We start from the raw sequence: 27,431 nt of genomic DNA, 5'->3' as shown, positions 1-27,431 counted from the left end.
GGAGCAGCTCCCGGTAAAGCACCGATCTTTACTGCTTTGTTACGGTCTTCTTTTGAAGCGGGGTGAGGAATTCGGTGTACCTCTGCAAGGGGAGTCGTGTTCTTGCACCGCTGTCTCCCAGCGGCGCTGAGGGGCCGCAGACCCGTACCCTTCTCAGAGGGGCGGCTCAGAGGCGCAAACACCGCCCTGCCGAGCCCGGGCGTCGACGTCGCCGCCGCTTCGCCTCCCGGGCAGGAGGCCGGTGGAGGGCGCTCGGGGGCGGTGGCAGCAGTCACCCCCGCCGGGCGGAGCCAGGCCTCGGCCTGCGCCCTGGCGGAGGAGCCGGCTTCCCGTCGGAGCCCGCCCGCTTGCATGCCGGGATTTGTAGTCCGTCCGCCCGCCCTCCCCAGTCGGGAGGCGGAGCCGCCTCTCTCCTTCCGGGAGCGGCGAGCGCCCGTTGGAGGGGAGAAGGACGGAGGTCCGCGTCACGTGAGGCGTTTGTTGACTTCCTCGAGAGGCGGGGGGCGGGGCTGGTGCCCCGGGAATTTCCCGCGGTGGCGGAGGCCGACACCGCGGCCGGACCGGCGGGGCGGAGGCGATGGGAGCCCGAGGGGGCTGGGGCGGAGACCGTGACGGCCGGCGCTGCCTCACCGCCGAGGTGACCGCCCGGTACTGACCCGCCTGGCCCGTGCAAGGCCTGGAGAGGTTGGTCCTGGCGCGGGGGACGGGCCTCAGGCGGGCGCAGGGGGCCGGCGGGGGCTGCCGGTGGCACGTCGGCTGTGGGCGGCCCCGGCCCCGCGGCCTGCTTCTCGCGAGAGGTCCCCGGGGGTGCTGAGGGGCTTCGTGCCTCGTTGCCCGGTGGAATAGGAGCGGTTCCGCCTGGGGACGGAAGCGGTTCTGGCCCATGTTTAGTTTCTCTTCTTAAAATCCAGCCCTTCCCGTGGAGGGAGCAGGTTGGCGGAGTCCGGCGTGATGCCCCTGCCTGCCGTTGCTTTACAGGCGAAGTGTAACTGGGTCGAGAGGGGCATCCCCTCTGAGGGACGGTGAGCATAGTTTATAAAGGTACTTCTAACGCGTTGGGAGTGACTCTCAGGCGATAAAACTAGCAAAAAGCTGCACTTAATTAAGCTGGGAAAACTGGGTGAGTTCTTAGAGCAGCAATTTGTGCGTTAGTACAGGGAGTCTCGCAAAGGAAAGGAACAAAGTAGGATTATTGGCGCAGGATGTGAAAACAGAAACATGGTGAACTACTGGAGGAGACTGGAATACGGGTGTTGCAGGCTGTGTTGGTTTGGAAGAAGGGAGTACAGATGAGTGTTGAGATACTCTTATATGCTAGTGATGCTTTCAACTTTTAAGAAATTACAGCTTTAAATCCTGGTGTTTCACCTGGTAGGGAAATTACTCTAATCTCCTTAAATAAATCTGTCCCCCAGCAACTTACAAGTGAGAGTGGGTTGGGCTGTCAGCTGTTCCAGTGAGTGGTTTTAGGAGCTTTTGTGTTTCTCAGGGAATCTCTTAATTCCCCTGCTGTCTTACACCGTGTGTATGCGGTAAAATCAGCATATTGGAAGCCAGCTCTGGAAAAAGCGGAGTGAGGGGAGGATTATTGTCATAACAGTCAAGTCTTCTCTGGGCTCCAAAGGTCAGGTGCTCTTCTGAGACAGCGTTTTCTGAGACGTGTTATTGTGGACTATGGGAAGCATTTAATTTCCTGGATATTGGTGTGTGACCAAATGCTACTGCTGCTAGTAATACCAGTTATCTGTTAGCACGTATATCCTGGAATTTTTATCATAGAAACCAAAACACATTTAAGATTACTACTACGTTTTGTTCTTTGAATAATTGGTATTTTATAAAAGAACTTGTGATAGAAGTTAAGTGTTGATCAGGTAATGGCACTATAACAAGTAGGAGACTATTACCTCAAATTCTAAGCATAATTTTTGAGCCAACAACTCTGAGCGAAGTCAGAAGGCAGAAAACACTGGTTGAGTGAACTCTAGATCAGATTATATGAAGGTTTAGCCACTGCCCCCCCCCTTTTTTTCTAAAACTACTTTTTTTTTTTCCCCTCCAGTCCTTGTATGCTACAGTTTACAGTTCAGAAAAGGATAAAGTGTCCGTTGCCAGGGTACAAGCTGGTTATGTTTTACAATGAAAATTAAATAGTGAAAAGTTCTTTAAAAGAGCAAAGGGGATGAAGTGACATCTTTGTGCAGCAAAAATGGGTAATAAATTAGCAATAATTTTAAGATTGCCTAAATTTCAGCAAATATTCTGATCTGGTTTTCAGTATGTCTGTTTTCTATGTGATAGTTAAAAGGTGGAGAAAGTGTGAAATTACCAGGTCAAACACATGAACGAACTGTATTCAGGGTACTCAGCGTGGAGAAATAGAATAAATTAATCTCACAATGTTGAAAAAAACGTACATGAAGTTGCAAATCCAGTAACATTTGTACGTATGATAGCAATGGAAGCACTGAATTGGAGATTGTGCATTATGACTGGAAAATGTTAAATGAGGGCTGTCTACTTAGGGAAGTAAAAACTACACTGGCAAAAGCGCAGACCTGTTACTGCACATGCTGTTGATATCTGATTCCTTTAGAATAGATTTTGAAGAAAATAAGTGAAAAAGAAGTAGATGGGATAAAATGCAGTGTGGATTTATCTTTTGATATATATTTCCATTCTTTCACAGGTATTTTCTCAACAGAGGAAGTCTAGATAGAGAGTCCGTATTCAATAAAAGCGTTACAGTGGCAACGAGATCTGGTTCGTTAAAATGGCAATGGTAGGATTAATACAAGAGTCAGGCTAGTAACTAGCTTGGTAGAAGTCAATGGTGGGTTCTGCTGAGGGGGACTTTTAGAGACTCCATATGTATGTGGTTTATCCACAATCAACTTTGCAATCAGTCTTACGTTTTTGTTATATGTTTATAGTATAATTGCATTAATTAACTATTATTTACATGATTGTATAATATTTTTATGTGGGGTTCTTAGTGTATAAAATGGTAGATGCTACTAAAATTTGACATTTGGGGAGAAGAAACGAAGTTTGAGAAGGGAAGTGAAGCATAAGTTACTTGAACATTCAAAGTCATCCACTTGCAAGCTCCTAACAGGAACTTGTGTTCAAATGACCAGGTTTGTCTGAAGTAATGAGATGTAAACCTGAATACAGAATCACAGGACAGCCCAGGTTGGAAAGGACCTGAAAAGATCATCTGGTCCAACTTTTTGTAGAAAAGGGAACCGAGATGAGATTATCTAGCACTCTGTCCAGTTGCGGCTTGAAAACGTCCACACGCTATGTTAGCGAATTGCAGGACAACCAAGGGCCATCAGCGCGACTCGGTTTAACTTGCCTTTTAATAGCTGTAACGGGTGAGGTGTGTTTCCAGTTGAATTAAAAGTTAATGTACTTATACAAAGCTTTCATAATACCTTATCACTGAACTTGTGAACCTATTGAACATGAGTTAATCTGACAGTTGAATTGAGTGGGAGGAAACTTAGACTGGGAGGTAGGGCCTACTGTTCATTTTACAAAAGAAGTTTTAAAAAACCCCAAAGCAAACCCTCTTAGCTTTTGTAAATAGTTGTTCTTTATAAACATTTTGAAATGGGAAGGAATGAACACCAAAAAAGTGTCTATTAAAATAATATTCAGTGTTAGCATGAGAACATATGGGTTTTTCAGTAACCTTTGAATATACTTATATTTGGTGCTAGAAAGGTTTAACAGCCAGAAGCCATCTTGTTCCTCCTTGTGTTTCTTTGGCAGTATTGCTTCTAATTAGCTTCAAGATTAAATTTAATAGTTTAATAGACAGGATTATATCATGCTGAGAGGACAATATTTAGTTGACTCCAACATTTTTTTTTTTTCCCCCTCTCCTTTTCTGATGGTTGTCAGGGAAAGTGGTTTTTGTGACAGCATCCACAGAAAGGCAAATTGAATACATTATGTTGAGGATGCATAGGGTTTGCAGATTGGCAATGAAGATACTGGAGTATGAAACTGTTCAGAGAAAGTAAAATTTATCAAGCACCGTTGTCATAAAATGGGCTTTTATTACTTTTCTGGTTCTTGTGAGAGTAGATTATTTACTGTAAAAAGCTTGAGATTGGAAAAAAATTGCCTGTTGTACCTAAGGAGATTTTGCTTAGCTCCTCTAGCTTACCCAGATGCTCACAATAGATGAACTACAGTGATCTGGTTTGTGAGCTTAGAGACAGTAAGTTTCCATTTCCTGGAGGCAGCAAAATGAAAGCGATTTGGAGGTCTGATTTAGCTGATGTGCTGACGTGTTCTGAAAGAGCACCAAGTATGCTGAGGCTGCAGGGCTGTGCCCTTGTATGCATGAACTCTTAGGGAGTGCTTTGGGGCTGTGGACTTTGTCCACATGGAAGGATAAGCAGTGGCCAAAGCTAGCAGCTTTGAGATGCGTATATGCAGATTTTTTGCTCTAAAAATGGAGCGAGTATCTGTAAAAAGTGTTGTCTCTGTAGAACAGACTGTTCACGACTGGAATCAAAGAGATTTCTGAGGGAGAGACAGAAAATGATAGATGCTTAAAGAGACTGGAAGTCTTGCTTGTTTTAGCATCATGTGTCATATACTCCATATACTGTGTGGAGTTTTTGATGCTGACTGCAGGAATTCTGTATTTTTTCGTTGCTGTCCTGGAGGGTCTTTTAAAAAAGAAAAAAAAGCAGTACAACTTTTCTAAAATTAAGGTGAGGGCTGCAACACACTTATTCAGGGTTCCTGTGGATCAAAGGCATTTCTTGAATGTAATGTGTTAATTTTTATGTCTACATGCATCTATACACCCTTCTATGCAAGGCAAGGTAAACCAGTACAAAAATTATACTCTGATTATTATAACAGCTGGAGACTGTTCATACTACTGTTATGAAGTCAAACCCCTCAAGTCTGGAAGGTAAACAAAGTAAAATGGTTCAGACTCTCAGTAGCCTTGAAAAAAATCAGGAACATACCATCTTGAAATTATTTGCATTTGATATTTGGAAATATTTTGAAAACCATTCTATTCTCTTTCAAATCAAAAGATGGGGCAAAATGGGAATCTGGTCGATACTGGGAAAAATGTAATGTAATCCTGCTTTTACTATCTCTCCTCCTGATCCGAGAATAAGATTTCAAACTACAGAAATCTGTTTGTGTGGTGGTCTGTTTGCTATTAGAGCCTCTGCATCCTGTGTTCTTCATATGTAAAATGTGTTTTATATTTAACTACCTCCCATGGTGTTAATGACTAATATTTGTAAAGCTCTATGTAGAGAAAAGCTATATTTCTGCCAAGCATTCGTAAGAAAGGGAAAACATTCTTACTCTCAATATATTAAATCAAAGCTGTTCTATAACCTACATTAAGCGTCAATGAACAACAGAAGTGGTTTCTGGAAACCACTCTTTTCTACAGTATGTGAAAGAAAACTTAAGTGGTGCCATCTCTTCAAACTCATATGCTTATAAACAGTGGACATAATTACTCCTGCTAAAACTTAATACTGCGTCCCATCAACAGTGTATTCGGGTTGTTGTTTTGGTTTGTTTTTTTGTTGGGTTTTTTTTCTTAAAAAAACATTAGTTATTTAATACAGACAGTAATACTTCATTTAATGTATTTATTTTTGGAAGTAAAGATTAAAGTCCTTTTAAATAGGCTGTTTCATGTGCAGATCATTCTAAAAAAAATACAAATGTAACATGTTTCTTTGTTAGAGGCAAAAGTATTAGGGAGACCTTTCTTGGGATGGGTTGTGTGATAAGTGGCATTGTAAAGCTTGCTTTAAGTAGGCTGAGATGGACATCAAGTGTATTCGTAGACATTAACTTGTCTGTATATTACTTTAAATATTTTAGTGGGAAATCTTTCACTTAATCTGTACTAGAGTAACCAGTTAATCTCATGAATTGCAACTTCAGAGAGATCAAAACTCAGGTGCTTCAGTGTGACAGCTCTGGGACGTTTGCAGCAGTGCATACAAGCGTAGCTTTGAATTGGAGAAGCCAAACAGAATAAATCGCAGGCAGAGGTCTGTGGTTGGACTCAGTAATTACTGCTGTTCTGCAAGCCCTTCTGGGACTGCCAGATTTGAGGAGTCATAACTTGTGGAATAATTTAATGCATGTATTGTGTCAGAAAGCACTTCTTTGATTGTTGCTGACAGTTCATATTTTTAAAATGATGTAATATAATACTGGAGAAACTAAATTTTGATTCCTGTCCTTAAAGAGTAAAATTAAAGGCTACTGCTGTAGTTGGGGATTTCTTACAGATATAGCCCCATTTTGTAAGGTTTTGTCTTCTAAGGGTTTCTGTCAGTCGCTTTAATATCATGAAAGAGCTTTTTATGGAGAAAGTAGTATTCGTGAGCATGCTTTCTCTTTTTTTTTGCTTTTCCTGACAGCACAACAAAGAGCTGGGTGAACTGTGCATTTCACCATGACCTTTATAGAGCTGCTGATCTTACACTGTTTCGAACGGCCAGGTTTTATTCTTGTATGAGCTTATATCTTTTATTGGCCTTTTAATACGGGCTTAGCAGGTGCTGGAGAAGTAACTTTGCATTTTTTTTTTTTCCTTTGGAAATACTTCAGAAAGTATCTTTACAGTGTAGAGAGAAACTGTTCAAGGTTCTTTTTCTTTTCTTTTTTAGGTTGTATCAATTTGTTTAGATGTATTTAGCAATACCGCTCTAATTTTTCTAATGTGACTTTTTCCTCATGCTCATCTAATGTATACTGAGGTTAGTGGTGCGTATATTATATAACTTACTTTTGAGTCATCATGCATCTATCCAATACAGAGGTCATAGCACTTTTTTTTTCCTTAGGAAATTTCTATCATATAGTTCTGTAGACTGTGAGATTTGAAACTTTTTGAAATATGCCATAAAAGGAATATTCAGTAAGCACAGGCAACAGACTGATGTTTACTAATAGTTAACTGTTAAAATTATTTTGTATCAACTCATACCTGAGATTTGATAAATGTATTTTTTTCTTCACTTTTTTCCTCTTCAAAAATTGTAAAAAATTTATAGCAGTTTGTCAAAAGTTTAACTGTGTGGTTTTGTAGAATAACTATTATGGGAGAAAATGGGGAGTTATTTAGAATAAAATATGTAAAGAGTTTTCCTTTCAGATTGACTGACAATAGCATCATGAAATCTCTGAGAAATCATAGTGCCTTGTTTATTCTGTGAAGAAAAGGTGCTTTCGGTTTCAAGAGTAGCGCTCCTTTCCAAAAGCAGAAATATCCTTTAAGGGGTAGGGGGAAATCTCAAAATACCAACAGCTTTTTGTTTTCTGAGTGTGTACGCTACAGCTTTTTGAAGGGATCTTATGCTAAACTTAGAGTAAGGCAAATATTTTATTATTATATTTCCTTCATGTGATGCTCTAAAATGGTGGGCAAATTGGTGTTCAGTGGCATTTAAATTTCAATTTATGTAAATCTGTCCCTTTATTTGAAAGAGATGTCTGTCTGAAGTCTCAGTTTTGTTTCCGTGTTGTTGGGCATGATGACAATGGTGATTTGAATCATGTTTCTTGTAAAGCTGAAACAACTGCACGTTTTTGTGGTCGTAGCAGTGTAATATGGTGTGTGGATATTATTAATACTTTATGTTAGTAGAGATAATGAAAGATAAAAATAAAGTATATACAATGTGAATATTGTGGTGATTTTCCATTCTTGACAGGCTGTTGAGCTTCCAGTACAGAGAAGCATGCTTCATGATAATTTTATTTATTTTTAATAATTGAAGCAAAAAGTGTAAAAAAAAAAAAAAAAAAAAAAATTGCACCGTTCCTTCTGAATATCCCACTTACTTCATTTAAGCCTGTGTAAGGTGTGTTGCCGCTTTCCCCTCCAAAGTGTTACATCATCAGATCTGTTCTTTAAAGGGATGAGCCGAGAGGAATGTGTCTTATTTGGGTACCTGTCTCTCAGGAGAAGTAGACTTTTCTTTTGTAGGCAGTTTGTTGTGACTTAGTTGCAATAAGATTAGTCAAAAATGTGTATATCAGATCTTCCTGAACAGTTATGTGTAGAAATGTAGAAAAATGTGTATTACAAGCCCCTTTGAATTATGTGGAATTATATGCTTGTCTTCTAAATAGCATCCAGTGCTGGCTTAGAGAGCAGCATCAGAAAACCAGAGCTGAATAATCCTGTAAACTAAATGAGATCTTTCAAGTAAAAAAATGTTAGTGTAACTAGCTGTCTTAGTAGGTGCAGGTTAAGTGTGTACCTGAATTTATAAAATAGTATTTGTGTATGCTGAGTCTTATTTGGAAGGCCTTGCTCTTTTGGCGGCTCATAAAGGCAGTAAGTTTTAGTTAGCAAAATACAGAATAAATATGGTCTTGTATTCTGATGTTGTCTCCTGTTTTCCCTTGTTGCCATCTCCTGGTGGAACTGATGTGTGCAAGAAATATGGAATGTATGATGCTCAAGTTTAGGAGCTATAGGAAAGTGTGGGGATAAAGATGTATTTGATGTACAAGGTCACACAATCTGCTGCTTTCTTCAAAAGGTAATGATAAGCTGTGACACTTCTTTAATAATGTTTGAGTCTAGTGTTCAGAGAAAAGGAGATGTGTTGCCTTGAGAAGGCAAGCTCTTGGAATTTGATGAGATGGGTGAGAAGACTTGCAGGGCCCTTGGTAAAACGGGGGAGGAAAAGCTAGTATGTTATGCTCATCTTAGAAGGCAAAATGAGAAATTCCTTCAGTCAGTTAATGCAGCTTGAATGATGTAGTGCTTTTGGTCAAGGTCACCTTGTGCATGGAGTGATATTATTCTTGCAATGAAAAGGAAGCAAGCCTTTTTTGCAAGGCTCTTTCTACTTAAGTATGAAGCAGAGCAACAGGCAAGGGATGCTTAGGCTACCTGTTTCGTTAGAATACATCAAACAGTATGCAAGGCATCTGTTCGCCTCCTGAAGATAACCATTAAAGGGACTTCAGTTTTGGTTTGTAGTTTTCTTGTCCTCTTTCACTGTTGCAACTCCATTGCTGTCTATTTAGTATAAACGAGCTGTCACAGTTTTTTATCATGTTGTCTAACTGGCTTGGAGCAAATTGAGACAAACGTGGTAACAGCACTGTTGTTCAGCTATAGCTGTACTACAGCTCTTCATAATGCTGCAGTCCATGTAGCTTTTCCATTGCTAGCACAGTGAGAGAAATTTGACCACATAGATAAGCTCCAGGGCAGTTGATCCCTTTACCTCTGCTAAACAAATGGAAGTCTAGTTTGAATTCAAGTAGCAAATACACAGTAGAGGTTTGGTTGGTTGGTTGTTTTTAAATCAAACCCCTGAACTTGTTCCTGATATCTAGTATCATTAAGGAAAATGCTGTTGGGGCTTTTCCCTTAAGACCTGGAGTTTAAGAAAGTATGTGGAGTTTTTTAAAGGCGCTATTTTCTTACTGAATGTTTTGCTGTGCCTAAATGATGTGTGTTGTAACAAAACCTCCATCTAATGGTTACTTAGCATTTGTCATGCAGGTGGATTTGCCTAGTATTTTAGGGTGATACTTTTCTTACAGTCAGATTATTGTCAGTTTTCTCCATGCGTGTTGAGGCAGATCATGTTATTGAGTATGTTTTCATTGTCACCTTATTTGCACTGAAGAATTACTGTAATTGTTTTTCAGCAGGATGTTTTCTATTGTGACCAAATAAAGAATAGCTACTCATGCAGCCAGTTTAAGGACTAGTGCAAGTGTACCTTAAGATTCCATTTTAAAGTTTGGGAAAAGTATAAATATTTGCATTCAAGAATGAAGGAAATTTGGCACTTGTGCTCAGGAACCACAGTAGTTAGTCAATTTCTTGCAACTCTGATCTCTTACTGCTCAGTGCTGACTTGCAAAAACTCTAATACGATGTTCCTTTGGAGTTCAAATATTTGGTACCAGCCAAATTCTAGGATGGTGTTAAGCCTTAATAAAAATGAATTTGGGCGTTCATAAATCTGATATGTACTCAAAATATTTTTATCAAGTGACAGTGAAAGATGCCTCTTTCCTAACCAGCATATTTTCCATTAAAATGGGTTTCAAGATTTTTCTGCAAGATTAAGATATTTCTTGATTATTCAGTCTTGTCATACTTAGACAGAAACACCCTGCAGTAGTATTTGGGAAGGTTTTCAGACTTGAGACTCTTGATGAATTTGTCTTTGTGAAAATTTTGCACTCATATCTGTCTTTTTAACAGCTGTCATGGAGGAGTTAGTAGAGGATGACATCTGTATTTTGAACCATGAAAAAGCAGACAACGCTCATAAGAGAGACAGGGAGATTCCTGTTTCATCTTACAGTGGAGATGAGTCTGTTGCCTCACACTTCGCACTTGTCACTGCATATGAAGATATCAAGAAACGACTAAAGGAGACAGAGAAGGAGAACTCCTTCTTAAAAAAGAGAGTGAGAATTCTAGAAGAGAAGGTAAGAAAAAAGTCAATTTACCAGCTTCTGGTAGAAGCTACTTTTTTGCTCTTGGCTGGATGGCAGAGCAGATGGTTAAGTATTTAAAATATGTACTTAAAATAATTTCCAAGTTAAAAAGTTTAGGTAAATTGTTTTATTTGTTTAACTGAAACACAGTTCATTCCTCTGGTAGTCTAGTTACGTCATACTGGGATTTTTGATTCTTACTGGGCATGTATGTGATGCAATGCAGTGGGCAAGTGCCCTGCAAAGACACTAGCTTTGATTCAGAAAGACGTGGAGTTGCATTGGATCATTAGTTTATTTCATCTGCCTCTTTATGGTGTTTTTTAATTTGGGCACATGTGGCTTAGTATTGTTGAATAGTGACGTGCCAAGTCTATAAACTGTCAGAATCAATGTCTGTCTATCAAAAGAATCTCTTGGGTTCAGTGTACCGAAATGATAAGGAAAAATTGGTGGTTAAGTGTATCTGGCTAGGTCTAGCTAATAGCAGTCTCAAACATGAAATACAAAGTTGCAATGCTTAACATAGAGGTGTTGGCTGGCTATTTTTTTGATGCAGTAATTCTAAAACATAAAGGACTCCAGGAACTTGTTTTATATGCAGTTTCTCAAGGCCTTAGTCTGGTGAAGTTCATTAAAGCTAAAAATTGACCATGATGCAGGCTTTTCTCCCCAAGTAAAGAATGCTATTGCTAAATGTATATCATCGTTCAGTAGTGTCTTTGTACTGCAGAAGGTCTTGACTTTGATAGATTGCTTTTTTATTAATATAAGATAGACAGATCTTAGAGCTGAGACATTTATTAGGACTTAGTCCTAAGCATGCAGTACTGACTCTTAGAAGCTTACAAAGTATTTATTATTTCGTGGCATTGGAATGAAGAGGTTGAGTCACACTGGGTAAAATTTTGAAACAGTTACGCAGGAATTCTTGGTGACTAGTTTGACAGGATTGGCTTTCTGTCAAAAGGCAAAACTTTCTGAGCACTTTCTTTATATAAGGTCCTGGGGTGGAGGGGTGGGGATAGGAATAGAGCTCTAGACTGAATATTCTCTGAACCAAGCTGCATGTGACATCTTTTATGTGCTTACTCAAAATCACAAATGAACAGGACTTGATGACCTTGACAGTCCCTTTTAGTCTTGTGTCTTTTGGTTTGACCTGGTTCAGCTTAATTGTCTTCATGATGATACTTTTTTTTCTGTAGAGAAAACTTCTGGTTTAGGATGTGAATACAATTAAAAAGTTTCAATGAGAGAGGGCCGCTAGGAAGGCCTAGACTGTTAAGTAACAGAACTGACTTTGAGTCTTCATTAATGGCTAGTATACCTGTGTGATTAAAAAAATACATTGGGGTGTTACCCCTTTTGAGTTTTAAATTTCAAAGTGTATGGAAGCTTCCAGAAAGCTTGGTAAGGCTTACATTCTTTCTGAATGGCTTTATTGGGGGGGGTGGGGGGGTGGAATGTAAAGGACAAAACTTAAAATGAGTAGTACGCTTACTTTGAGGGTGAACACAAAAAGCAAGGGGCAGAAGCTTCCTATTTTTATGGGTTGCTTTCCTGAACTTTCTTTTGAGCGAACACCTGAAAGAGGAGGTATTTAAGGTAGATATTGTCACCTCTTTTTTTTTGTGTCTCTTAATTTTTAAGAAAATACATATAAATCTGTCACAGATACGTACATTAGGTACACTGAATGTGTTTAAATGCCTCAACAATTTAAAGCAAGTGTGCAGGATAAACAGAATGAAAAGGATAATGCAATACTTGGTCAAAACAAGAACTTTCTGTATGGACAGATGTAGTTTGTAAGACTTCTCTTCTTGCTGTATTATTAAAAATACTGAATATACTTTAACTCTGCTCCCCTCTTTCTGACAATCTAGTTGGTAGTGTTTATTCCCTCTTGCTTGTCTCCTGCCTTAGCAGGCAATGAGATAGTGGGGACCTGGAAGTTAATAGTTATTTGTAAAATAATTCTGCTTTGGCTTTTCTCACATAAATACACTGGAAAAAAAAATCTTTGTTTAAATTATGAGTCATTTAAAAAATGATGTTCATTTTCCTCTTAACTTTCTATATGTTGTGTCTTCATATGCTTAAAACTCTTTTTCCAAAAAGCGGTTTGTACATCTTCAGAGTCTGGAAAAACTATGATTAAGGGGTTGTCAGTGTGAGTAATCATGACTTGTGGATGGTTTTTAAATACTCATACCAATAAACAAGCAAGCATTAAGTAGGGTTAGAGATTGTGGAATTTGTAGACAGCCTTTGTTGCACTTTTGTAAAAAAATTTTGGTCTGTATCAATGTATTTGATTGATTTATATTCTAAACTAAAAAAAATGCTGTTAGTTTAATATTGCAGACTGTACTATTGCATTTTTTAAAATTTGCAGTTCTCAATATAACATATGAAACTTATTTCTCATGTTTGTGAAACTTTTAGCTGCTTGGCTCCCGACTAGAAGAGGAATGCAGTTCAGTTGGGCGTGAACAAGTAAATAAGGCATACCAAGCCTATCGAGAGGCCTGCATTGACCGAGATAATATGAAAAGCAAACTGGATAAAATGGTATGCATTTTTAAGTAATGACTTAAATGCATGTTATATCACTACTGTATAGCTAGTAAATGTTTACTGTAGAATGAATTTTATTTGCTGAAGATCTGTGGTGTTTGTTTTATCACTCCTTTAGGTTTTTAAAGTACATGATGATATTTATGTAGGAATAACAACTTTAAGTATCAGTTTTCTTACTGGGCTAGGCTAGTGCTAAAAAAAAAATCAAAGCAACAGTTTTCTTGTTTTGTTTTAAAAAAAAATGTTGAATTGTCAGATATTGTAGAAAAAAGCTTCACAAATGGCTTCCCCCCCTGCCCCCCAAAAATAGATGAAAGAAAGTGCAGAATCCTTGAAAACCTTGAATGAACAGTTGCAGTCTAAAGAAGTAGAGCTGTTACAACTAAGAACTGAAGTGGAAACTCAACAAGGTATGCATTTGGTTACTTCATCTTAATGTATGTTGACTAGTCTTAGTGGTTATATTACAATCTCAGGGCACAAAGAGGTTTAGCCCTATACAGTGGCTACGTAAGAGAGGAGTATACTGCAGTGAGATACCTTGAGCTTGTATATGTGTTCATTCTTGTAAATGGTGACAGGCATGTTTTATTATCATAGATGAGGAGCTCCATGGTAAAGATCTGAGGCTGTCATGTTCTTCCAGTGTAGGTTACTTAATAATTTGAGAAGTGTGCACAACCTGACAATTTAATAGGCTAGTCATGTACATCTCTGGACCCCACCACCTTTTCCTCAGAGTGGGGCAGGGGCATACTTGTTCGAGTATCAAACACTATCCAGTTGATACCACTTTCTCTGGTACCTGCAGATGATCTGGTATATTGCGTTGTTTCACTGTTGGGACATGACAGATACAAGAGGATGTCGTATAGCAATAGCTGCAGTTGACAACAGCTATCTAAAGGGCTGGGGGGTGAGGAAAGGTAGAAAGATGCTGGTTGTAGAGAGCCTGGTGGAAAGAGAAACAGAGTGTACCCTGGCAATTCTAGAAGCCCAGATCCAGCTTCTGTTACTGCCATTGTAAAGAGTGCTGTGTAGATGATGGGTACATAGAACGTAGAATAAACCACTATGGAGGAAGAAAAAAAATCTTTATTAGTGTACTGTTACAAGAAAAGAGAAGAAGAAAATGCTATCTATGTAAAGTTAGAGATACGGACTGGACTTCAGATTCTGTACAAATGCAGTCATTTGAAGGGTGCTTGTAAGTATTGCTGTGCTTGAATTGGATTACTTTCCAAGAGGACCTCAAGCATCTAATGCACTGCTTCAGTTGCACAAGTTTTTAAACCTAGAAGAACAAACCACATGTAGTAGTATCATTGTTGAGGACATTGTGGTTTAAGGAGGTAAGAAGTGCAGAGTTTATAAAGAGAGCTCTGAAAATGTGGTGATTTCAAGCCTTATTTAGTAATCAATTTTACTCTGTGGGCTCTGAGTACGTTGTTTAAGAAAAATCAGTGTAGGCCTATTACTGATTTGATGCTAGGATCATCTTAGGTTGCTTCTTAATAGACACCACATGAATTTGCTCTGTCTCATAAGACGACTTACATAACTTCTACACTTCACCCTTTTGTTTTGATTGTATCTTTTGTAGTTCTGTTTGGAATTTCTTGATATTAAACTTGGGAAAAATTTAGGGTAAGTTATGTAATGATACTAATCTGAGGGAGGAAAAGGCTCGTGTTTTCAAAGCACATAAGAAGTATGCAAGTTAGCGTATATATCATGTGTTTGCTGTTAATGGATTTTTGTATTTCCAGTGCCTTTTTATGCTCTTACTTCCTTTTTGTTTATGTAAAATCTCCAGTGCATTCTTGGAAAATAGGGCTCTCTACTTTAAACTCAGAAAATGGACTACTACTCTGCCAACAACTTTACCAGTGTTACTATTTCTCTCTTGTCATAGACTGCAGTTTCTTCAGAATGTACAGGATAATTTTTTGTAGGGCATGGGCTGGTTAAAGTGAAACCTTAAATATTGAGTTACATTTCTTGAACTGAGACTGAAATCTGGTTGTCTTGCTTGTCTTCTCACAGTGATGAAAAATCTGAATTGTACTCAGTCTAGCTGGGAAATAGAGAAACTGAGCAGTGACCTGAAAGTGCGTAGTCTGGAACAGGATCTAGAAAAGCTCAAGCAAGAGTGCAACAGTCTCAGAAAGGAGTTGCAAAAATCCAAGCAGAAGGTACCTTTATTTTTAAGGAATTTTTGTATCAATAGATTTGTCTGTGTTATAGCATTATTTTGAATCCCTTGTTCAAGCAAAATAAAGGGTAAACAAAGATATATAAAGTATATAATTGAGTGAAACATGAACATCCCAGTAAAATTTACCTGAAGTATTCTCATAGACTGGCTTGTTTCTTGGAAATACTACACTTACGTAGGTGAGATTTCCCAGCCGTTGCCCATATAACAACAGAAAATAAAGCTTTACAATTTCTTACAAGTAGCCAATCAGATCGAAGTGTTCTATGCTGGTATTTGTCTTGGGCTGGACTTCTTAGAAAGTTTGGGCAAGACCCCGTTTGTTTGGGGGGTTTTGTTTGTTTGTTTTTCTTTTAAAACAATAGAATGCTCATGTAAAAAGATATAGTGAACTTTGTTTAAGGAGCTCTAGCACAGCAGGGTAGTTGCATGAAGCTTGTCAGGAAGGTGCATTTTTGTAACAAGGATTCCAGAATCTTGCTATACCTCTTTCAGTGCCCTTCCCTGCCATTTCTGGGGCAAGTGTCTGTTGTGAGGGACTCGTTGTGTAACATAGATGTGCTTAGGATCTCAAAAAGGAAATTAAGATACCTAAACAGTAATAAAATTTGTTAAGTTTAAAAAAGATTATGTCTAGTGCATGCTTACTGCTTTACATGATAAAAGGTACACTGGCAGTCTCCAGGACTCCGCAGTCACATTGAAGTTACACAATACATTTAAAAGATTTAAATGTGATTGTTTGAAGAGAGACTATTTTAGGTTCCTTATGGTCATTAATAATTATGATTATGTAATCTTGAGTCACATAATATTTGAGTGAGCCAATATTCAGGGTATGTAAGACTCGCAGATGGAATCCTGGCATGGCCATCATCCTGCCTTCAAACGGGATTTGGTTTAATTTGGAAATGTTTCTTTGGCTCTTTTTCTTATGGGTACATTTACATTACTACAGAAATGTACTTTTGAAGCAAATCTCCTAGTCACCACTGCCTACTGTGCCTTGCATTACGGAGCAGTCAGGAGTATGGGAACTGGATTCCTTTTGGATGAAACTAGGACCCCAACCTCTCCTGGGCATTCAGGGACCAGACTAGAGCTGCCCTGAAGTGAAGTCCTTCCCCCTGCTGCCCTCAAAGCATATATAGTTGGGGTGTTGGGTTCTCAGCACTGAATGTGTCTCTACAGATATGCTGCTGTCATGACACACTCCTAGCTTACACTGACAGGTTTATGTGCATCAGTTGTCTTGTCTCAGGTTTAGTCTGTGTTTTTTCCACTAGGTGGGGATAAAGCATGTCACCTGGAAGGCATGTGAGGTGTTTCGTTAACTTCTGTTACTGTTGGTGGTTGTTTTCACTTGTATCTGGAATTATTCTGGGTGTTTTCAATAACTTGTAAATTCTTGTAACTCCTATGTGGTTCTGGTGTCTTCAGGTAGCTCTATAGAACAGAGTAACAGCTACATAAATTATTTGAAGATTGCCAACTGTATTGTGAGAGTGAATGTTGCTAGAAAGAACAGACTAAAATAGCAGTTGTAAGGAATACTAGACATGACACTGTCTAAATAATGCTTATGCCAGCAGCTTTTGTTGGAAAGAACAAATATAAGGAACAGCTTTTTTTCTTTTTTAAATTCCATTTCTTCTTGATCCTGGTAACTGCTTAATATAGGAAATAAAAAGGTACAGATTTTCAAATGTGGGGTAATACAGCGCAACTTTTTTTTAACTATGAAATTGAATCTCTGATGGGTGGTGGTGGGAAAGTCTGCAGGAGGGGGAAAAATTGTCAAGTGAAATACATGGAAATGTGATCAATGGGCAATGACAAGTCATCATTGTTTCAAACCCAGCTGGTATTTTCATTATTACTGGTTTTAATTACATTAGTTAGCATTTTCAGATGTTTTCTACCTTAAGCAAGTACACTTTCTATTTTTTCTATTTTTAGATATTTGGGGTTTGCATTGTAGTTGATGCAGTGTGTACATTATATTGACAAGTTGCTTGAAATGTAGATAGGCTGTCATGAAGCCACAGTAACAGGTATCAAATCCACAACAGCTTTGGCTAGAGGGAATGGTAGTAGGAAGGGAATATAAAGAGCAGGGATACGAATGGGAACTCATCACAGGTGAGGGTCTCATAGAAACATGACTAACGAAGCGAGCCCAGTGTTTGATGTGGTAAACAGTCCTGTTAACTTCAGTGAGGCTGCTTGTATTTTAATTTTGAATTTTTAAAGCAGCCTTTCAGACTCAAGGGATAAATTATGTTCTATCATAAAACAAACTTGTGGAAGTAAATCTATACTGAAACAGTTTGCTTTAAATTAAAGGTCTTTATATACTGGCACAGGGAAAGAACAAGAGAAGAATGATTACTTCTTTTTTTTTTTTAAATGGAAGTCAAAAGCCTGGCTCAGTTTTTGCTTTTCAAAGAATCACAAATTCTGAGAGCTCAGCTGCTGGAAAAAAAGAGAGAGTATGGTGGTGGCTGAGCAATGCTTTCATATAGGTAGGTAGTTTAAGCATTTTTAAGTGGAAATTCTTAGTAGAAGTCTTTATGTCCATTTTGAAAGCCACTGCAGCCAACAGAAATGAAGACTACTTTACTTCTGAATTTCAATATTAGCAAAGTTGTAGTTTCACTGCAGTATTTTCAGGTAGAAGATCTGAAATGACATGTTCATTCCTGCTCTGTCTTCCCCTCACTCTGTTATGCAGGACCAGGCTCAAGACAAAAATCCGTTAAATGGAGACCTCCTTCAAAGGCAAGACATCCAGAGGTATGAAAATCAAGTGGCTTTCGTGTTTTATTTTCAGTTTACTGAGGGACAGTTATTTGAACAAGTAAATATTCTTGCAGCCTGTTCAAATGTGTTATTTCAAATTACATAATCCAATTTAAAGTCTAGGTATACTGATTTAGCAAGATCATTGTGTTTTTTTTTTTTCTTTGTTATGTTGGTAGTCCATGATGATGATGATAAGAAAACATTTACATCTTCAGATTGTTGGACAGAAAATGAAAGTTAAATTATCTAGGATTTAAAAATCAGCTTTTTAATAATTAGTTGACTTGAGGAGGTGGTAGATACATTTCCAAGTCTCATCCCAGCTATAGAATATCTTCATTCTGCATATGGGGAGGTGTCTGTGTTTGCATAGGTGATGGCTTCAAATCTCTTGCTTAGTGTTGGAACATAGAGTCTTACTTAGTGCAGTGCAATAATATTTCTACTAGAAGACATTTTAAAGGATTTTTTTAATATTGAGGAGCCATTGTGTGACCTATTCAAAAAGAAATAGCAATTTTTCAGAAAAATGCTAAAATATCGGAAAGCATTTGTGTTCATTTTGCAGCCATTCAAATAATGTGTGCTTATGATATAAACTCCTATATTATCCTGTCTTGAGTATGTGTGCCATATTAGAAAGTGTATATATATCCTTTAATTCTTTATGCAAGAGAAGAATTCATGAATGCATGAGGGTTCCCAAATGTTCTGTCTTGCAGAAAAGAAATACTAACTGCATCTCTTATACCCAGTTATGCCTGTTCGTGTACTTACACGATTTTCCACAAGAGGGAAGAGTGGTCCTTCATAATGACAGATTGTTTAGTGTAATACCTTGTTGCTTACTTGGCTATTGAAGAGATGGGAAAGGAAATTAGTCACTGAAAGAGAACAGTACAGATATTTCTTTTCATATGTTCTCTGGTGTAATGATGATAATATTGTACGCACTGTACGCAAATTACACTTTCACCTTGACTGGATAGCTAGATAGCTAACACTTTTTCTTGTGGTTTCTGCTGGAGCTTCATAGTCAGTCTTACACGCCTGAAAAAAGGTGTTAGCTCAAGGTATAGCAGTTATCTCTTTGATCTTCCAGAGCAGATTTATTCCACAAAGTGACGTTCAGGTGGCAACCATGTGAATTAGCATATGTACAGTATAGTGTTTATTGTAATGTGACATAAATAATGAATGTGTAATATGTACTGAATATGTAAGCCCATCCAAAAATCTGTGGAAAAACACTTGAAAAACCTCCTATGCAAAACATTTGTTGTAGCAAGAAATCCTGCTGCTTATGGGAGATGGAGGCATTTGCAGTTAGTTAACTGTTTGGAAAGTCAGTATTTCATGTTTGTCAGCAGCCTGCAAATCTGATTTTAAATTCTTGGTTTGCAAATCTACTTTGCTGTAGATTTCGATAGGCTATTATATTCAAGGTGTATATTACATGTTAGAAGGCAGTATAGGATAAACTTCCAAATACCTGGAATCCTTGGTTTTCAATTGCAAATTCCTTGAAAATTAGGTTTTGCAATGGGATTCTAAGTCAGTATCCACAAAACCAATTAAAATAAGTTATGTGTGATTTAAGTGGAATTCTGGTACCTGCATCCCTTTGCAAGATGCTTTTAAATGCATGTTACAAAATTTATCTAAGGACTTTCCTTCTGGTTGGTGGCAGACACTGAGCTGTTCTTATATTTACCACTTCTATTTTAAGTATTGGACAGTTCTGTTTTGATATAACTAAAGTTTGTTTGATCTTATTTTTGAGACCAAAACACATGAATAAATGAAGTGTGGTTGCCACATCAACTTAATTTTTAAATTGTCATGTCTTAAAAGTTCAGAAAGCCAAATGGATTCTGCAGTAAAAAGGCCACAGGTTTAGCTGAACTTCTTGAAATATCAGTTCTGAAAATTTTAACTTTTTATCTATCAGAATTGCTGATACCTAATACATTACCTGTTGAATGGTCAGCTTCCTCTGTTCTTTTACAGAGTTTTTGAATCTGAATTTTTGTATTCTGGAGAAGTTAAACCAAGAAGAAGGTTTAACTTCTTTGTTTTAAGGCAACTCTTTTAGCATTAACTTGCAGAACAGAATAATAGCTGTTTCTCACAGTGCTTTTGAACACATTCATGTCTGATAAATTTCAGCAGGAGTGATCCTAAATTGCTATTTCAGAGGGATAGACATCTGTATGTATGCATGTTTGAAAATACAGTTGTTATATAGCTTAAGGGTTCTTAGTCATCTCAACAATAGTTTGAGGTACTGAACTGTTTTCAAATAAATATCTTTGAGGTGAATATAGTGAGGAAGAAAGAAATATTCTGAAAACTCTCATCCATGATACTTGTCCTCAATGAATGTGTTTTGGTAGAATGTTAAGCATTAAAAAAACATTAAATCATTGATTTCATATTTAAGTTGAAGTAACTGCATCCTTATGTCTTTGAACACTAAGTTAATTATTAATCAACATAAATGTGGTGTTCAGGGAGCCTTTGCTCAGAATTTTACCAAGAAACATATGGTGATGCTGACTTTTCTGATTTTGTTGTTCTTGATTTTCTTACCAGCTAATAACCTGAAACTTCAATGTTGGAACAGCGGTGCTGTTGCTAAATATGTTTCCCATATTATGCTGTCTTATCAGAGAACGAATTGGGTTGCTATTTTTTACACTGGCTGATAAGGCAGTGTTGTAATCTAATTTATGTTACTTGAATATGAAACAGTATGTTTTATAATTTAGTTTGGTCTGTGTGGGGGTGCTCAGTTTGGATCTTGGGTATCTAGTCTGAATTCATTGTAGCAAAATGAATGGTGTAAAGACCCAAATACTGATTTTTGACTGAATATTTAAAACTATGATCAATTAACATTACTAGGATCATAACATAAGATGGTGTATGTGGTCACTTATCAGAAGCCATTCAAAGTTAATAACCTACCTTGTTTGCAGTCTAGTGTCCATTTAATATATTTTTTTTAAAACATCTTCCTTTGAGACTACTAATTTTATGGTAAGATGGTTAGTTTCAAATAATGAAATTGGAGAATAAGCTTCATATTTCTTTCCATTTGGGGAACTTGAAATTATTAGTATCATCTAGTATGTTAATATATAATACATTGTACATTGTGATATGCAAGAGTCAAAGTATACAAACGTACATCAGTTTAAGATAATTATCAGTACTGCTCAATTCATTTTTGAATTATGGTACTCTAGTAAAATTTGCAATGTATGTCAGGCAAAAATGATTTATTAACAGTTAATGCTTGATAAGCATGTTGATAGGCATGAGGGTGCTTTAGAGGTGGCAATTATTTAACTTCTAAAAAATTTTTGTTTTAAAAGTGCGCAACAAGCATATTGGGAACTGAAGAAAGAAATGTCTAATTTGCATCTAGTGACCGACATGCAAGCTGAGGTTCTACAAAAACTGAAAACAAACCCAACAGTGACCAAGAAAGGCAAGTCAGTGTTTGCAGTAGCAGACCTTACAAACACAGACCGTTGATCCAAGCTGTACCATTTTAAAAAGAAACTAGCTATCATATCTTATCAGAATCTCATCAATTGAAGTTGATAAGCTAGACTATATTATGGTTCCAGCCTACCCATTTTCTGCTTTTGCTTCTGTCTCATACTGGTCAACTTCACACATAAGGTGTTGCTGATGTGTTTTTTTTCTTCAGTACTGTATTCTGTTCCCCTTGTGGCTTTTTTCTCAGTCAAGTGTTGCTTATGTGCACAAGGCTGAGGTGTTAAGTTTACTTGTATTTGACCTTTTACCACAACTGCTTCATATTAGGGGGAAAAAAGTCTTTTTGCAAACACAGTCTTATTTTCCCAGTATAGAATATATAAAGTATTAATTCGGCAACATTTTAAAGTCAGACTTTCTGAAATTCCCTTATGGTTGCATATTTCTTTATGTTGGCATTCAGAAAAGTTGTCTTTTCTAGCAAAATGCTATGCAAGATGACGTTTTCTGAATGTCAAATACCAAGGCTGCAAAACTGCCTTATTTCTGCTGCTACGTTGCAAACAATTAAGGGGAAAAGAATTTCCACATAAAGCACATATAATTTCTGCAAGCAGTTCATCAGGTGGTTCTTCTATTTCATACGTATGTTTCTCTCAAGCCAAATGCTTTACGAGAGAGCGTTCTTCCTCTGGTGGGGCCAGACTATCAGTCTGACTGTTCATCGCAGTGTTTATTTCCTTTGTTTTCTGCTCACTTCAGTTGTGGTATTTACTGCGTTCACAATACAGAAGATGCTGGTGAAAGACGGTGAACTTGGTTACAGTATATTGGTGACAGTCTCTGATGTCCCTATCCATTACAAGATCAAGACGTTTTGTTTCTAAACGGCTTTGATTGGCTCGGTGAGATAACGATAGGATTCACCTCCAGGTCAATCACTGCCTTTGTCTGTGGCCAGCAGTGATTAATGGTCACTCTCTGGTACTTGGCTGATAAATTATCCGCACATTTTCTAGACTTGGTTGTATTGTTACCAGGTGAGTCTGTATTCCTACAATTCTAAGACACCTTTGTCAAACTTCAGCAGAGAAACTGGGAAGTGAATGAGTTTTTAATCCTTAAGTCTATCGAGGTTTGATGTGATCATGGAGTATCTTTCTGTCCTCATATTTAATTTGGAGTTATCTGTCTTGACACTACACAAGTACTGATTTTTCTCTTCTCCTACCTGGTGAAGTCTGATTTTCTGAGGTTGCTAATGCAGTTGTACATCCACAGCTATAAAAGACATTATTGATTGACTGGGAAACAATGGATTTTTGCCTTTTGCTCTGTAGGCTTTTTTCAGTAATTTTTCAGAAGTATGTAAGAGTGAACAGGTTCAGCAGAAATGAAAACTGGTGGGGTGTTTTTGTTTACCTTGCTTGTCAGCCACTCTTATGAACACAATGCAGATATATCTGTGCTTATATTTATAGAAAAATCTTGGCTTATGCAAAATACGGGTAGAATTGACTTAAAACTTCCACTTCCTATACCGGTTGTACTAGCTATTTTACCATATACAAACTAGTTGCTGCTCTAAGAGGTGCGTTAAGTCTGCAGAACACAATGTATTCATTGCTGTGTGCATGATGCATCAGTTAACTGATTACTGATAACACACAACATTGCTGTGTGTATGATGTAACGGTATCCGTTAACATGCGGATTCTACTTAGCTGTCATTTATGTATGGAGGCATTTTCAAAAAACGTGTGTCCACTTTTGGGATCTCTTTTACATTTTCAATCCATTTTCAGTGGATTCCATTTTTCTTTAACTTCTAAAGGTCTGTAGACCTCAAGTTGCTTTTTACACCTGTCAGCACAAAGATCCAGCAGTTCCTTAGCGTGTCTTACAGATATGATGCCTGTGGTATGGGAAAATGCTTTTGGCTGACATTTGCAAATTGGGTACTGCCTTTTAATTTATAGTGACAAACAGAAGTTGTCTTCTTTGACCAAGATACTGGCTCCTCTTTCTGTCCCTTAAGCACTGAAGTTACATATCACAGTTCATACTCAAGATTCACAGCTGTTCCAGAAAACGACCTGTAAGATGTGAGTTTCTTTAACTGCAGGAATCATTAATCTACTCCCATTACATGTTTATGTAAATTATCACTACAATAAATGACCCAGTTGTATTTGGCCATCTGTTCAGATGTGCATTGAAGGTGCAGCTCTTTCATTTCAGGTAGACGCTGTTCTGTTTCAAAATCCTCCCCTTCCTAGCACGGTTTAAAACTCCCTTGGAATTTCAGATGGCTGAACATTGCAGTCTGTCGCTTTGCTTTCAGAAATCAGGCAACAGTGGAGCGCACAGAACCCACGAATACCCTGTGTTTCCCTCTTACTGCTTCATGGACAGTGAGAATTCAGGTTCTTGGCAGCCTGAGAATACAACTTGTTACAAGAATCAGCAGAGTAGGAAGAGGAGTGCTATGTGTAAGCAGTGTTCTGAATCTGGTCGATTTCTCCAAGTGCATGAAAATCCTGTTTCAGCATTCATTTCAGTCTTGTTGAAAAGATCATCAGTTTATTTGTGTTGAAGTGGGAACTGGGAGGTTTCCTTGGTGTCAGGTATATTTTAGACATTGCGATTTCAGGATCTCTTGTTCATCTTGCAAAATCAGACTAAAGAGGTTAGTATGTTCAGTTCATAACTTTTAAGTAGTTGCTGAAGTAAAATACGGTCTGAAAATTTGTAGCTTGAAGACACTGGGTTTGACATACCTGCTGTACTGTAGTACATTTGGAGTATATGAAAAACGCATTGGATAATGTAATTTTAAAATCTTTTTTATCTTCTTTCTTCAGCTGCCTCTGCTGCACCAGTACAATGTGTTGACTTGAACATTTCAAAGCTGAATTTGACATCTGGGGTAGTCTATAAAAAACTCTCACAAAATGATAAAGTGCCCTGCAATGCTGTGTCTCCCCCTCTGCCGAGAGATGTAAAAATGCCATCTGAAAGGGTGACTCTACAAGCATGGACAGATGAGAGACCCATTCCAGTTGATGGGAAAACGTTTCAGGAACACCATTCTTATGGAAAGAGCTCTCTGGAAGATAATTCCTGGGTATTCCCAAGTCCTCCAAAGCCTAATGAGAATGTGTTTTGGGAAATGAAAAATAAAACAACCTTGTTAAACTGTCCAGCAGGTTACCTGGATCAGTGTAATCAAAACTGTCTGCACAAGAGCTAAACACTTTTTAGAATGAACTGAGGCTTTTTTAGAATGGTTCTGAATAGGCACCTTAACGCTTGAACTTTTAAAGAGGGAAAACAGATTGCCTGAAATGTTCTTTTTTTATTTTTAATTCTAGTTCTGAAACAAAGCCTAGTCTTCCTCTACTGTAAATCAGGAGCAAGTTCCCTGAAGTTAAGGCTGTGCAGGTATAATGTAAATATAAAGAAATCTAGCATGGGGCCTAGATAGTCTGGTACTGCAAATGGCATACACTTGCAAAAGATTACACTGAAAAGTGAGTTCTTGGAATAAAACAAAGTAATCCAGTTCTGTATTTGTTTGCTATTTGTATGTTATCAAGAAAAAACTTGGTATCCTGTGTTAAAACTTGTACCAGCTCGGAGCTTATTTTCTGACAGTGGTTATTTTCAGAGTAAGACATAAAATGAAGAATTGGATAATCTCTCTCTTACTCCTTTCAGTTAACTTTGTGATTCCTCTGGTTTAGAAATGCATTTTTATGTAATTTTTAACCAAGATAGGTGAGATTTTTTTTTTTTTGGTGAAAATCTTGATTTATATTAGGTTATCCTGTTTAGATTGCACCATTTTGGGCCTTATTGTGAATTATAAAGGATCATAAGTAATGCTGCTGAACACTGTGAATCCTGGATGTTCAGCTTGTTTCCCTCAGTTCATGCTGTGGGAAACTGACTTAATTCTGCGCACAGTGGTGCCTGCCACAGAGTCATCCTGTTCACAGTGCAGTTATCCTTATTGTGCCTCCTTTGCACAGCACCAGAACCTTGACTTTGTATTTCTGTGGTGGTGAAGGCTACTAACTTTGCTTTTATTAAAGAAACAAAGCCTTAATTTAATTGGACTAGGTGTTGTAGCATTGTTGATATATGTAAGAAGTATTTTTGTGTTAAGTATGCCACTAAGAACTAGAGTTATTTGAATTGCAACTACTTGCTTTATAGGTTATGGGTGTCTAAGTCCTATTTTTTTTTCTCTTAAGGCCAAGAACTGGTTTTAGACAAATACAATTTATACCTTTTTTTTTTTAAACTGCTCTGCTTCGTATCTGGCTTAATACAACAGGGTTAAGTGAAATGCGTTTGCTGAATACGTTGAAGAAAAATGCTTTGTGTTTTAGATCCATGATACCTAACTTGTAATGGGTGGGAAGACAATACTAAATATGTTATTTACAGGTGGGTGGGTGAAGTAGTCAACTTCACAGGTCGAGCTTAAGATCGGTGTGATAAAAATTAATTTTGCAGCTTTTTAGTAGCAAATTATCTTAAAATTGCTTGCAAATACATGAGGAAGCTGTGACTGTAGCATAGCCGTGGTAATGATGGGCTGTAAAAGTGTTACCAAGGTGCTACATGGCCCGTGTGGTTCCAGACACTTTCTCCCCTGTGGAGCAAGTACTTCATATGACACCCATCTTCTTCTCCTCTTTCAGTTTGTCTGTCAAAGTTGAAAAAATGCCTTCCAGATACCTTCTACTGTATTAGTGAACAGCATACATAAATAATGTTTCCCATTCACCAGATATTGTTTTTATCTTTCTATTATCTTGCTCACGTATGCTGGCTTGTCTGTGATTAATGGAAATGGTGTCAGATGCTGGAATTTATTCTGACCAATGAACACAGCTGACTCAGGGGAGTACGATGTCTTGGAAAGTAATAGAACAAAACCCAATATGCATAAAACAAATCCAAGTCACTAGGCTTTAGCTGATAGAACCAACTACCTGTGTAATAACAAAGCAGCAGAAAACATTTCTCATGTGGCTGCATAAGCTATATGGTATCTAGTTCTAATGTAGCTTACTTTTTGGGGTTCCCCACCTGAACATCACAGAGGTTTTTTATTAAGTAATGTATTATCCAACCGACATCAGCATGATTAATACTTTGATTTGTGCAATGAAGGAATTCTACTGTGTAAGATTTTAAATAAATTTATTTTTGTTTGAAATTGGTTTCACTTACAAATCTCCTTTCAGTATTTGGCACAAAATTTTTTACTTGGTTTTAATTTCTTGAGTGTGTATAAAGGTCATTCCAAATACAAACAATTAATTTGAGGTTAATCCTCCTCCATTCAGGAAAAAACCAAACAGTCTCTACAGACTGCTTTGATGTATTCTGGGAAAAGTATTCTCTTAAATGTTGAAACCTGAAGGACTTCGTTACCTTAAGCTACGGCGTGTTCCTGGGGTTCGACTACTTGTGTCAAAACGTTCCTGGTCAGCCTGTCCTGTGTGACAGGGAAACTTAAAATTAAGCTTCTCGGTGCAGTGCCTGAGAACTTCCAGTCTTTGCCTTTGACTCTTCGTTTATCTTCCGTGCCGCTTCCCGTGCTGGACAAGGGAGCAGTGATGTTTGCCGAGAGGGACTTCAGAAGAGCTGCTGCTACCTGAGAGAGGAGGGCAGGATGACAGAGAGCTTGCTGCAGGCAGCATTTCCAATCCACCCACTCATTGCTGTGGCCAAACCATAACATTTGAAAAGGAAGTACCCAGATTTGAAGTCACCTGGGAGCTTGCTGGCTTGT

At 38.0% G+C, this 27,431-nt stretch overlaps 1 protein-coding gene and 1 long non-coding RNA gene across 2 annotated transcripts; one reads left to right on the top strand and one right to left on the bottom strand.

The window, feature by feature from the left end:
• Nucleotides 1-480: 480 nt before the first annotated feature.
• Nucleotides 481-25,922, top strand: AZI2 (5-azacytidine induced 2). Its single transcript, XM_075493187.1, has 8 exons — nucleotides 481-684; nucleotides 10,262-10,491; nucleotides 12,952-13,077; nucleotides 13,397-13,496; nucleotides 15,133-15,281; nucleotides 18,039-18,100; nucleotides 21,490-21,605; nucleotides 24,484-25,922. The coding sequence occupies exons 2-8, from the start codon at nucleotides 10,267-10,269 to the stop codon at nucleotides 24,870-24,872; spliced, it is 1,167 nt and encodes a 388-aa protein (XP_075349302.1). The 5' UTR covers nucleotides 481-684; nucleotides 10,262-10,266; the 3' UTR covers nucleotides 24,873-25,922.
• On the bottom strand, nucleotides 13,495-18,945 carry LOC142405571 (uncharacterized). The gene is made up of 3 exons (XR_012774233.1): nucleotides 18,887-18,945; nucleotides 16,611-16,750; nucleotides 13,495-14,380 (listed from the first exon to the last, which is right to left on the bottom strand). It is a non-coding gene; the product is annotated as an uncharacterized LOC142405571 (long non-coding RNA).
• Nucleotides 25,923-27,431: the final 1,509 nt, after the last annotated feature.

This window comes from Mycteria americana, chromosome 2 (genome assembly GCF_035582795.1).
Source record: "Mycteria americana isolate JAX WOST 10 ecotype Jacksonville Zoo and Gardens chromosome 2, USCA_MyAme_1.0, whole genome shotgun sequence".
In the NCBI taxonomy this organism is placed as follows: Eukaryota; Metazoa; Chordata; class Aves; order Ciconiiformes; family Ciconiidae; genus Mycteria; species Mycteria americana.
The sequence above is the reverse complement of the archived record's forward strand: the minus strand, read 5'-3'. Positions and strand labels throughout refer to the sequence as shown.

Bases quoted from the DNA above. Each gene is read 5' to 3' on its own strand.
- AZI2 (XM_075493187.1), top strand. From the start codon at position 10,267: ATGGAGGAGTTAGTAGAGGATGACATCTGTATTTTGAACCATGAAAAA. The intron at 13,497-15,132 runs GTATGCATTTGG...GTCTTCTCACAG, and splicing joins TGAAGTGGAAACTCAACAAG to TGATGAAAAATCTGAATTGT. The intron at 18,101-21,489 runs GTATGAAAATCA...TTGTTTTAAAAG, and splicing joins CAAAGGCAAGACATCCAGAG to TGCGCAACAAGCATATTGGG.